At 45.0% G+C, this 13,440-nt stretch overlaps 1 protein-coding gene across 3 annotated transcripts in view; it reads right to left on the minus strand.

Moving 5' to 3' along the window:
- Positions 1 to 13,440, minus strand: part of RIN2 (Ras and Rab interactor 2) — a 111,668-nt gene that overhangs the window by 36,106 nt on the left and 62,122 nt on the right. For all 3 annotated transcript variants that reach the window (XM_040637936.1, XM_040637938.1, XM_040637937.1), the window contains 2 exons: positions 6,468 to 6,660; positions 2,480 to 2,591 (listed from right to left, as the gene is read on the minus strand). In XM_040637936.1, coding sequence (XP_040493870.1) covers positions 2,480 to 2,591; positions 6,468 to 6,660 — 305 coding nt within the window. The remainder of the gene's footprint in view (positions 1 to 2,479; positions 2,592 to 6,467; positions 6,661 to 13,440) is intronic.

Genomic DNA, 13,440 nt, shown 5'->3' on the forward strand with positions numbered 1-13,440 from the left:
CTGTATGTCAACCAAGTCAAATTTAAGTAAAAAAAAAAAAAAGTTAAAAGTAAACAAACACACACCAATATCTGGGCATTAGGTGTGCTGGTTGCTACTGGGGTATTGTTTCTTTTAGGTGTTATCTCTCAGCTGACAGACCAAAGAAATATATGAGTGTATACTAACCTGTGTAAATACATCATAATTACAAATATTCCCTGTATGTAACCACCTGTATCTATATCAAGAGAAACATGGGTTCTTACTGATATCTCCAGCACTGATCCTTACCACATGGATCATTCTAGTCTCCTGCTCTTATTTATCTGTCACCTCCCCCTCCAGCAGTGAGAATCATGGCTCCCACCACCTGCCGTCACTTACTTCATTGTAAGGTCCAGTATACATGTATAATGGCTTCAGAATTATTACCTGTCCCCCTGTGGGAAGCAGCTTTTATAACTACAGTATAGTACTCAAGTGCCTTTAGTCTTACAGACTTGTGGGGGCACTTTCGATTGTCATAATACCATTTATGCAAGTAAAGTCTGTTTATTATCTTAAAAAATAAAATAAAATACAATACAATTAAATTTAAAAATGGAGTAATTCCTGTGAAGGCAGTCTATACAAATATGAGCTGGTCTTTACTATTAAACCATATTGTCCAGATGTTATGACAAAGTATCTGTTTTCCTAGCAAGTCCTTCCTTTCTCAGTCCACCTCCGTTCACAGAAAAGCCAGGCCCTGGCCAGGAAGGGGCCATCATGGCTGCACCAAGACCTGTGGTAACTAGTTACAAGGGAATGCTTCCTCAGACTTTTTCAACCACTGTAAGTCCCCAGATAGGAAGAGGGAATTGATTCAAATCTTGACACAATAGGGAGGAAAAATCTTTAGTCAGGAGGAATCCAAGATGAATGCCAAGAAAGCTTTAAAGTTCAAACACTAACTGTATTTACCGTAGGGGGCAAAGAGGGGACTTCCAGGCTAACTTATCATGCTTCACTTTAGATATTAGAAGGGATGTAAAACTCAGGTAGATCTATCACTTCTTGGCTAGCCAACTTCCAAGAGCCACGTCAGCACTGCTTCCCTCACTTAAAATTTGATCCACTGTCTTTAGAATGGAGGGTTTGCAGTCTGTCTTGTGATCACCCCATGCAAGTAAACCGGTATAAGCCCTGCACCAGGGTCACTCGTGGAGGTTTCCCTGGGCATCAGTGACCTGCAGAGCCTGGAGGAAACACATCACAAGGCCCAGGTTGACAGCTGAACCTGAGGCTGACCACAAAGAGGCCGCAGGTTTCACTTTTGCTGGAAATGTCCCCTCTAGACTCCATGAAGGCCATTTGGTTCAGTGAGACTATGAACTCTGGGCTGAATACAATACCTTGCCTACCCTTAAACTGACCTCAGTACCTTCGGTTTCTTCAAACACAGGGACTGAGTCTTGCTTAGGTGGAAATCGGAAAGCAACCGAACGTCCTGGTCTCAGTCTTGCTACTGAGAGAGTTGCCAGGCTTCCAAACTCACCTCTCCTGGCCTTCCCTCCTCAGCTTGCTAACCTGTGCTTTCAATGAAGCTTTCCCCTCTGGGGCACAGAGTCTCTATGGATCCTTTCCTGGAGGCTGGCATACACCAGCATTGTGTGTTCCCTTTTATATTTAAAACGTGGCCTCCCGGGGCGCCTGGGTGGCACAGCGGTTAAGCTTCTGCCTTCGGCTCAGGGCGTGATCCCGGCGTTATGGGATCGAGCCCCACATCAGGCTCCTCCGCTATGAGCCTGCTTCTTCCTCTCCCACTCCCCCTGCTTGTGTTGCCTCTCTTGCTGGCTGTATCTATCTCTGTCGAATAAATAAATAAAATCTTAAAAAAAAAAAAAGTGGCCTCCCAAGACTTCACATTTTCAGTGATTGCGGAATAGCAGAAGAAAACCAAAGCCACCACTCTCCCTTCAAAACCTCTGCTGGTTGATTTTTTCAGAGGGCTGGATTCTGCCTTTGATTAGCTGCATTTCATAGATGACTGAACAGTGATTGTCTGGAGGGAACACGTCCATTCAAGGGTAATTCACAAAGACGGGCAGACACATGCTTTCGCATGACATCCCATAAAAAGGCCCAATCGCTGTGGCTTATTCTGTGGGTTAGTCATCAGCAAACCTAGGAAACAAATCCATGCTCTTCTTAACTGGGAAGGTAGCAAGAAAGCCATCCTGCCATGTGCCAAGTAGTGGGCTGCACGCTTTGCAGGCAGGCTGTTTAATTAAACTGTTAACAGCTCCCTAGTGTTGTGATCTCCCCATTGTTCTGATAAGCAAACCAAGGCTCCTAGGGTAGGCTACCTGCCCAGTCACTGAGTGAAGAAGTAACAGTGCCAGGACTCAGACTCATGTCTGTCTGTCTCAGAGCACAAGCTCTGTCCACTTCCACTTGCTCAGATGACCAGAGGCCCTCCCGTCAACCAGGACTTCGCCATCCCGTGACCACTTACTGTACGTGCTTTCCTTTATGGCAAATTCCTTGAGTGGGACTCCAAATTCACAGGGCAGGCGAAGGGAGAGAACTTTCTTCTGCATTTTGGTGGATTTACGAACCAGGAAGATCTAGCAGAGGGAAAAAAATTCAAGCTTAGGAAATATCTAGAAGGTGAGAAGCTGGGCATATGATTTCCTGCACACCTGATGTCCATGACTAGAATGCCCTTCATAACTAAACCACAAGGCTCAACCCGGGACTCTCCCCTGCCAGCAAAAGGGACTCTCAACAAACAAGCCACAGCTGCCTTCCTTTGACAACTGGCTTCCACAGAATCCTACTTTCCCTTTGATGGAATCTTCTCCATAACACTAATGCTTCCTTAGACTGCAGTAGCATTTTCAGTTTGGTGATTGTTTTATAGCTCATGTTACGTGCTCTCTAGTCCGTGTCTAAATGGGCATCATGGTTGATGAAACCCCGATTCTAATCATGGGTAACATGGTTAAACCATAGGAGGTGAGTTGTTGAGTTCACTGGCTAATTTGGCTGATGAGTGTATTTATGAGAGAAAATTAAATCTGTGGGGCACCTGGATGGTTCAGGCAGTTTCTCTCCCTCTCCTTCTGCCCCTCCCTGCACATGATCTCTCTCTCTCAAATAAATAGAGAAATCTTAAAAAAAAAAAAAAAAGAAAAGAAAAGAGAATTAAGTTTGTTCCAAGAGTGAAAAAGCAGGTTTTAAAAATCTGAGTTTCTAGCTTCTCTTGGAAAACAGGATGATATGGCAACACCAGGTACGGTGACAACTGCTGGAGCTAAAACTGGCTGCCCTCTTAGGGAGGTGGGGAGGTATGCTCTGAGGTTCACCGCAGCCAACACTGGAACTACAGGTCCATTTACACCTGACTTGCCCCAACTTGTGACAATCTCCCTCCAGGTTCTGATACTGTTTTCAGACATGTGCTTTAAACCAACCCAATTCTCACTGTCCATTTCAGGCCACCATTCTGGCCTCCAACACTGCAAAGCCAAGTATGCCCTGTACCCCTAGGCACTGCACAACTCCAGGGAGGCACCAATTACCTAGGCCACAAATCAAATGGTGCCTCCTACAGTGTGCAGTGGGACAGCCTGGCTGAGTTCTGGTTCCCTTCTGGATGGAGTACATGGTCCTTCTCCAAGGATCCTATCCTGTATTGTTTCTCTAACCACTTCTCTTCCCTCTGCATTTAGACACCATGCTCTCCACTCTCTTAACTCTTATTATTTCACCTAATCTTCACTTTCCTCCATATGTCCAGTCAATAGCTTCTAAGAAACTTCTGGGTGGAGGGTGGGAGTGTGGTTATGGGGATTGGGTGTCTGCTTGGAGGGAAAATCAGGAAGACCGCTGAGTTCTCTATTCTCTCCCAGCACCCACAGGGAGGCAGCCATGGAATAGAATACATCTGGGAGTTAGTGTTTCTGGGACACCCGAAAACTGAAGCAGATGTTTCCTAAACCCTATCCCAGTGGGTACAAAAGCCCAAAGCACTGCTGGGAACCAGCTGTTGGTTGGCGGAGTAGAAGTATTATTCCCTTGCACAGGTGGGGATCTACTTGAACCTTGGGGATCAGAGAGAGTACAACCTTATTTCCTGAATGTCTGCAGCTTTAGAACAGGGGTTGGTAAAGTTGGGCCTGCAGACCAAATCTATCCTGCTGCCTGTTTTTATAAATAAAGCTTTATTGAAACAAAGCCATACCCATTCATTTACATGCTGTCTAAGGTGGAGCTGAGAGGCTCTGACAGACTGTATGGCCCACAAAGCCAAAAATATTTACACTTTGGCCTTTTACAGAAAGTTTGCTGATTCCTGTCCTAGGATGTAGATGAATTAAGGATGGTGGCACCCCAAGGACCCATGATACCATGGCTGGACTTTCAAATCTTCCTTTGTCTCAAGGACAAAGAAGATGTGGTTCATATATACAATGGAATATTACTCAGCCATCAGAAAGAACGATTACCCAACATTTGCAACAACATGGATGGGTGTGGAGGAGATTATGCTAAGTGAAATAAGTCAAGCAGAGAAAGACAATTATCGTATGGTTTCACTCATTTGTGGAACATAAGGAATAGCAGGAAGATCGGTAGGAGGAGGAAGGGAAGAATGAAGGGGGGATAAACAGAAGGGGGAATGAACCATGAGAGACTATGGACTCTGGGAAACAAACTGAGGGCTTCAGAGGGGAGGGGGTGGGGGATTGGTCTAGGCCGGTGATGGGTATTAAGGACGGCACGTATTGCATGGAGCACTGGGTGTTATATGCAAACAATGAATCATGGAACATTACATCAAAAACTAATGATGTACTGTATGGTGAATAACATAACATAGTACAAAATTAAAAAAAAAATCTTCCTTCGTCTCACACCTGCTTTTCCTTCTCTTCAGCCTTCTTGCTTGTGGTGCCCTCTGGCCTCTCTAGATCCATGCTGCTCCTGTCCTCCACCTGCCCTCAGCCTGCCCTCATCTTGCTCTATCTCGTCAGGCAGGTCCTGTCCAGGGATCAAGTAGGTAGACAGACAGAACTTTCCACCTGACTTGTTCCCCGTGGTCTCAGCAGGAATGGACGTGCCCTGTGCTGGGAGGGAAGCCATGCAGCGAAGGGAGTTGTTGCCTAGCAACAGGGCAACCTCCCCCTTCAGAACTTGCAAGCAGAAATGCAGGAGCAGACAACTCAACCTCCAAAAAGAAGGGGCCCCACAGACATGGCTCCTGATCGTACAGACCCAGACTAGAGGCAACGACCTGGCATGCTGGCCAAGGAATATTCCACAAAGATGATCAAATATTGCACCTCGTCACCCTGAGCCTGTTCCAACAGAAGTCTCAGTCTTGTCTGTTTCTGTCAGATGAGAAACAAAGACTCAGTTATGAGTCAAAAAGTGATAACAGTGAGGCTCTGGCTGATAGGAAACTCAAAAGTTTATTTTTGTGCCCAAATGCAACAACATTCTCAGCAAGCTACGATGGAGTTTGTTTTTTTTCCCTTTTTTTCCCTTGCTTCGCCATCTATTTCTTAGTTTCTATCTCTTGTCATGAGTTGTTCCGAGTCTTACTTTATCTATGACTTATTGTATTCATCCTTTTTTGGGAAGCAGATACGGTACAAAGGCGCTGTCCAATACAACTTTCTGTGCTGGAAACATGCTATGTTCGGCACCATCCTATATGGTAGCCTCCAGCCATCCGTGGCTAGTAAGCACTTCAAATGTGGCTATAGTGCAACTCAGGAAATGAATTTTTATTTTACTTTAATTACTGCAAATTTAAATAGCCACATGGGGCAAGTGCCTACCATACTGAACAGCACAGGATACACCAATCACTGAGTGACATTTTTTGAGGAACCTCTAGAGTCGTGGAGTAGTCTTGATTAGGAGACTGGTGTTGACTGGTGTTGGGTAGACAGTAGCTGAAGAAACATAATTGGGCACTGAGCCCTGTGGGAAGCCACTGAGGAAGCCCAAGAGAAACAGGTTTACATCAGCAGCGAGAGCAGACAAGCCTATGGACACAGAACTTTGGAACTTTTGAAGTCCCAAGTTGCATGGCTGAGCCCTGGCAGGGTTCCCAGGCTCAGAATAAAAATATCAGGGGCAACTGAGGACCCCACAACCAGGCTCACCTTCAGTGTTGAGGCCCAAGAAGTCAGCCCAGGCCCTTCAGCCAGGGGCCTTCCTCATTACTCAGATGCCCGGTCACCCTGCCCAGTCCTGGACCTCCCTCGGTAACTTAGCCAATGAAGACAGAAAGACAAACTGTGAAGGGCTTTTTCCCTTGGAGCTGCCTCCATACATCCCACAACCCCCCTGCACTGCAACCCAGGTGCACATTGGAAGCTATGCTCCCTACAACCTAGGAAGAACTTTCTGGAACTCCAAGTCTTTCTCTTTAACAAAGCAGCACCCCTGCCTGTCTCAACATGTTTCCCTGAGATTCTGAGTCTTACCCCTGGAGGCTGGGACTGGAGGACTTCCGCTGCCTCCTCCTCACTCAGACTCAGCTGGAGCCATATCGGGTGGGTGTGGAGAAGCCGGTCCAAAATGCTGAGCCTGTTGGAGAGGCTGTCATAGCCAGAGTCCCGTGGACAGGTCTTCACATCCTTTTCTTCGGAATAGCCATCATCCTTGTGTCTTACCATGCTAGGATAAAGAGAATTGGCAGGAGTTAAATGGCCACAGCCCCATTTCTCTGAGGAGGAGACCATCCTCCAGTCTTTAGGCTAGACCTGTCCTCGCACATACTCCATCTTTCATCTCCACCTCACTTGTCTTCCCCTCCAGCCTGAAAGCTTTCTGGGGTCTGATGCCATATTAGCTCTCACTCCCTATCTATACTATTAAACAGAATACTGGACAGACCGGACAGACCTTCTATTTCTAACCCAGTTTCCAAAGGTTCTAAACATCCTGAATGCTGTTGAGTCTGTCTCTGGCATAAACCATTTAGCGCAGAACCCTAAATGCTATGTCCCATATGGTAGCACGTGGTCCTGTGGCTCAAAAGCATATATCATAAGCACAACCATGGCATGCTCTTAAAGCAAAAACAAAACATTCACACTCACTCATGCACACTCATTTCGTACCCAAATGAACTGGATCTTGTTTCTTTTCACACATCTAGGCATTTTTATTACTAATATTATTTGTAATAAAACCTCACAGTTGAGTAATGCTGTGCTATTTATAAAATTATGCTAACATAAGTTCATAATTGCCATAAAGTGGAAACAGCCCAAATTTCCAACACCTAATGAATGGATAAATGAAATGTGGTCTATCCATACAATGGAATTTTATTCAGTCATAATATTCATTCTTTCTTTTTATGAATGGAGTACTGAGCCATGCTCCAAAACGGGATGAACCATGGACTTCATGCTAAGTGGAAGCAGCTAGAGACCAATATCTTGTGATTCCACTTACACAAAATATCTAGACTAGACACAAATAGAGAAACAGCAAGTTTAGTTGTGGCTTGGGACTGGGGGTGGGGGTGGGATGGGTAGTGGTTGCTAATCAGTATGGAATTCCTTTTTGAGGTAAAGAAAATGTTCTGGACTGGGATGTGCTGATGGCTGTACAACTCTGTGAATGTGCTAAAAACCAGGGAATTATGCACTTTAAGGTCTAATCGTGAATGAAATCTCAATAAAAAAAATATATTGATTTCCATAGTTGCCTTTGGTGCCAACACTAACCCTGTGACTGAGTACGTAATCCCCCTTTTATGAATGAGAAAACTGGAGCCCAAGAAGATATTGGGCTGTCCAGAATTATAAACACCCATGAAATGGCAGAGCTAGAAATTCAAGAGGTCTGGTGTTCTTCCAACTTTGCAGGTAACAAGTAAGATCATGAACACAGGAGAGCTTGTATCTATGTGGTGTCTATTGTGTGCCAGGCCCTTTGCAAACATTCTCTCATTTCCTTTAAGACAGCCCCCAAAGGCAGGTACCGGGAATCCAGTGTTAAAAAATGAAGAGGGGGGTCAGGGAAGCCCAGACTGCTTGAGTCACTTGCGCAAGGCAAGGATACGCCTCTGGTGAGAGTGAGCAGGTGCGAATTCCAATCTAAGAGCGTTTGGCTCTGGCATCTCTTTCCCTCTACCACACCCTGGCTCTCAATGAGCTGGACATCAACACCGGCCCTGGAGTGGCCAGTGAAAAAGATCAGACCTGATCATTCACATTGGAAGGGGCAAGCTCAGGTTAGGGTTCAAATGGTCTTCAAACATCTAAACCCAAAGAAACGCAAATGTGTGGCCTGAATGAAGTTGTCAACATTGAGAATGATGGTGATAAAGCCAAATGGTAGGCAAGAGTGGGAAAAAGTTAAAAAAAAAAAGTGTGCTCTTCCCATGTGGACCACTCCACCCCTAAGAGGAGGGACTGAATATAGAAGAAGCCAACCTAAGGCGATCATTTTTGGGTAAGCAGGCTCAGGATCAATACCCACAAGGACAGTGCACGGGCTAGCCAGAGACCCCCATCCTAATGTCTTCCCTGCACGTTCTTGACTTTCTACATATCTGAAGAATCTCATGCTTCCACTCATGATTTACACTTGGTTTCCCCTTAAAGTTTCCCTTTACCTTTGCTACAACTTTCCAGATGGGAGAATCTGTGCCAAAAAAGAGCAGTTTCTCATTCTGCAAATGCCATTCCAGGGCCTCCAGGTATTTTGAAGTGAATCTTTACAGCTGTAAGAGCACACTCTTCAAAATGAGTTGGTGTTAAAATTCCTTTCACATGAAGTAAACGAGGCAACTGTAGAGCAGTGATTCTCAACGCTGACTGCCTATAAAAATCGCCTGGAGCTTAAACATGTTTTGATGGCCAGACTGCACCTCAGATCAAATAAATCAGACATCTGGGGTGGGACAAAGGCATCAGAATTTTAAAAATTTCCCTAGGCAATTCCAGCTTGCAGGCAAGTTTACAACCACTGCATTGGACTGGTGCTTGAGCCTAAGAGAGAAATCTCCTGGGGCTTGTTGAGCTACAGATTCCTGGTTTCAGCCCCAGAAGGTCTGATTCCGCAGCCCTGGGTGGGGGTGGGGGAGGCTCTGCATTTCTTTTTTTTTTTTTTTTAAGATTTTATTTATTTATTTGACAGAGATAGAGACAGCCAGTGAGAGAGGGAACACAAGCAGGGGGAGTGGGAGAGGAAGAAGCAGGCTCATAGCGGAGGAGCCTGATGTGGGGCTCGATCCCGGAACGCCAGGATCACGCCCTGAGCCGAAGGCAGGCGCTTAACCGCTGTGCCACCCAGGCGCCCCAGGCTCTGCATTTCTAACAAGCCCCAGAGATGCTGATGCTGCAGTCTGAGAAACATTTGCTTGAGGTCTAAGAGCGAAATGCACACTTGAACTCAGAACCAATGAGGTGGGGTGGTTTTTTGCAGGGGGAGGGGTGCAGTGGTAACATGCCCCTGAAAGAATTCTCCAAACCTAAGTAAACCCTCCATCCCTGCCGTCTCAGCCTGTTGATATTTTACCAAGAGCAAATTCTACCATCTCTAACGCGGCAATCCTAACACTCCTGTGTGCGGTGAGTAAGTATGTGGATACTTCTTCCTTCCTTAGAAGGGCACATCCTGTGACACCTCAGTTGTTCAAGAGATAAAGTCTTTGTCCTAACAACAAACCTCAGCCTAAAAAACCCGGGCCCAGACAGGAAGACAGTAAATAAGATTCATGAGGCTTCATCAAGGAGCAACCATAAATTAGGTCTTGTCTTTGCAAATGACTAAGCTAACACCTTTCTTTACCAGTCAGACATTTGAGGTTTATAGTATATTATTATAAGAGAGATTGAAAGAAAGAACAAAAAAGACAGATTGGCATTTCTCAGAGGCAACCTTCAGCAAAGAACTAATAAGGGAAATAAATCTGTATTGGACGCTGTTGATGCCCTGCCCAGTTCCCCTTTACCAGACTGGGGACCCAAGCCCCCGCTGCCGTGGGTGCTGGCTGCCCCCTCGTCCTGGTCATACCTGGAAAGTTCCATGCTCCCCTGGGAGCGGATGCACTGCTAATAACATACTGAAACAGGGCCTAGAGGAACGGCCTTCCTGCCTGAAGGTGAGGCAACCCCGGGTGCTGTTTATGCGGCAGAGCTCCCTGTGGGATCTGGCTGCAGTTACCCTCCAACTGCCCTCAGATCTCCGCCTGGTTTCCTACTCATCCCAGACTGCACTGCTCACTCCTTCACGGGCTGCGTGTGAAGAGACCCTATCTCAGTAAATCATGGCACAAGAAGCTACACCTTGGGCTCTGCTTCTAGGGAATTCAACCTAAAACAGAAGTTGATGAGATTCATAGAAACCAGTGATTCTGAAAACAGATGCCTGCCTGCACATATGAAGGGGGTGCAAAGAATGAGCAGTTTAAAAATCATTGTGATATAATTCAGGAGATTCTAATGATGACATGGTCATGGTTGGCCGGCTGGTGAGACCCACCTCCCCTTCTGAACTTCGTCTTTCTAATCAGCAAGTGGTAAATAATGCCTCCACGTGGTGTAGAACTGATACAAGAAAGAATGGGTGCAACATCAGTTGGTGAAAGATTATTAGGGAACAGAACATTCACAGTCTTCAAATATCTGCCCACAGATCACTGATCATGAAGAGGAAAGGTACCCTGACAATGCTGAAATCTGTGAGACACCATCTTTAAAAAAAAAAAAAATTTATTTATTTATTTGAGAGAGAGTGAGCTAGAGACACGGTAGAGGAAGAAGCAGATGCCCGCTGAGCGGGGAGCCTGCCATGGGACTCAATCCCAGGACCCTGGGATCATGACCTGAGCTAAAGGCAGACATGTAACAGACTGAACCACCCAGTCGCCCCTGTGAGACACTATCTGAATCAAGCCATCAGCATTAACCCTTCAATGAACAGGCACTTGACATCATGCATCCCCCCCCCCCAATATATGCTCAGAGAAGGTTATAATAACATCTAGGTCATCTTCCTGACCCAAAACATGTTTAACCTGAATCTATACAAGAAAAAACAACCAGATAAATCCAAATTCAGGGACTTCCTGCAAAACCACTGGCCTGAACTCTTCAAATTATCAATGTCATGAAAAATTTTTAAAAGGCTGTGGGATTATTATAGATAAAAGGAGAATAAAGAGACATAAGAGAGATAACTCTATTGAGTACACAGAATTGATCACATATGGCATCAGAATAAAAAATAGCTATAAAGGACAATTGGGGATATTTGAATAAGGGTGTATAACAGATATACTGTATTAATGTTTAATTTCCTGAGTGTGATACTGTTATTTATGCAGGAAAATGCTCTTGTTCTTAAAAGATGCAAACTGAAGAATTTAGGGTCAAAGTGTGAAAATGTTGGAAAGTAAGTGTCAAATGGTCAGCCTCCCATTCCCCTCCAAAAAAGTGTGTGTGGGGGGGAGTCTCGGAGGTAAAGGAAACGTGGCAAAATTCAACAACTGGTAAATTTGGGTGAACAGTACTATTCTTAACTATCCTATAATGTTTGATATGTCTCAAAATAATAGGTTGGGGAAAATGTCTACCATCTCCCTGGGTTTACGAGTATAAAATTCATTTATTTATTCAACTGTTATTACTATTTCCAAGCATCTAGCCCTGCTTTTATGGGGAGATAAAGCTCAGGTATGGATTCAGTGAGACCCACACCCACATGTGAAAATACTGGGCAAACCACAGAATGTCCCACCAATGTGCCTCTAGGAGCAGAGAGCATTCTCTGGGCAACTCAGATACTGTTATCTGCCCTCATGCCAACAGACCGAGGCCTTGTGGCTCTGAAGCAGCCCCGTGGATATTACACCTAGCCTGGGGGACAAGGCTCTCCCGCAACACCTACATTCTGGTCACACCTAATTTAAGGATCTTTTGAATGTGGGAGGAGAGCAGGCTTTCCACTTGGCTTTATTCCCTTCATTCCCAGGGCCACATGTTAGTAGCCTAGACAGGAGCAAGAAACTGCAGAAAACGTGTTCTAATACAGGACGGGCAGAAAGGCACGAGTTCTATTTTTATTAAATTTTACAGAATCAAATTCATCTCAGAGAAAAATAATTTGCAGCAGACTTTTCAAATGATGCTCTTTCTTGCCCTAATCCACAACTCCAGAGGATGGCATGACCTATCAAAGCAGCTAAAAATGACCAGGGTCCCAAACATCACACAGGAGGACTATACTTTGACATTACAATCCAGTCTTTTTTCAAACAAATGACACCAAGAACCAAGAAATATATAAAGTACAAAAACTTAGATGTAGTTTGTCTCTGTAGGAAAAAACACTGGTGCAGTAAATACAGCTAGCAACCTTCTATACATCATTCAGCCATTGAATAGCAAAAATGAAGCTTTAGGGGACTAGATACAAGGCATAATGCCAAGTTTTTACCATCAACAAGGTGGCACCTTCCATTTCACTAATGGTTCTCAGCGCAGGTGCAGCACTATGGATGGTTCTATGCTCAGGCAAGGGGACAAACAAGTATACACAAAAAACAAAAAGCCAAACCTTCCCTGTGCACATTAAAAGCACACCTTAATTGTTCATTAAGCTGAACAATTATATTTTTTCTTTTTATTTTTTTTAAGATTTTGTTTGTTTATGAGTGTGTGTGTGAGAGAGAGAGCACATGAGCAGGGGGAGGGGCAGAGGGAGAGGGAGAAGCAGACTCTCCGCTGAGCAGGAGGCCCCACTTGTGGTCTCATCTCAGGAGCCCGGGATCACGACCTGAGGACCTGAGCTGAAAGCAGCCACTTAACCGACTGAGCCACCCAGGTGCCCCTGAACAACTGTATTTTTTAAATGGACAATTTACATCAACCTCCATGATAGGATATCCTTGATTATTTTTTAAAGACAAAAGCCATTTCAATTAAATACTTAAAATGTACTATGAATTTGTCTTTCTAAAGCAGACTGTTAGATCAGTGGCAAGTCCTCTGGAATTAAATAAGGCCGGCGGTGACTCTAATCAAAGTAATCCTTCCCTAACCCACTTCTTACGGTTCCCTGGCTCATGCACAGGCATGTCTGCACATGTGCGTATGTGTGTCTCCCCACAAACATCCTCCTGCCTGCCTTGGAATCTGGTACTACTAAATGCGGTCTGCCTTCATGGAAAAGCCACTGCTATGTTTTATCTAGGTATTCTGTTTTGCTTCCACTTACAGAACTAATGACCTTGTCAATTGGGACATCTGGAGATATTTAGATGACCAAGTGAGCAGGATAGGTTGAAGGAAGGACTATCATGACCTCCTAAAATATAGCTTGGCTTTTGACTTTTGTCTTCTTCTCTACTATCCAATTCCTGGCCCCACACTCCTTCCCTGGTCTCCCGTATCAGGCTTTAGCAAGGCGTATCAGGCTTTAGCAAGGTGTGGAAGG

The sequence above is a fragment of the Ursus maritimus genome, unplaced genomic scaffold (assembly GCF_017311325.1).
Source record: "Ursus maritimus isolate PB19 unplaced genomic scaffold, ASM1731132v1 scaffold_22, whole genome shotgun sequence".
NCBI lineage: Eukaryota > Metazoa > Chordata > Mammalia > Carnivora > Ursidae > Ursus > Ursus maritimus.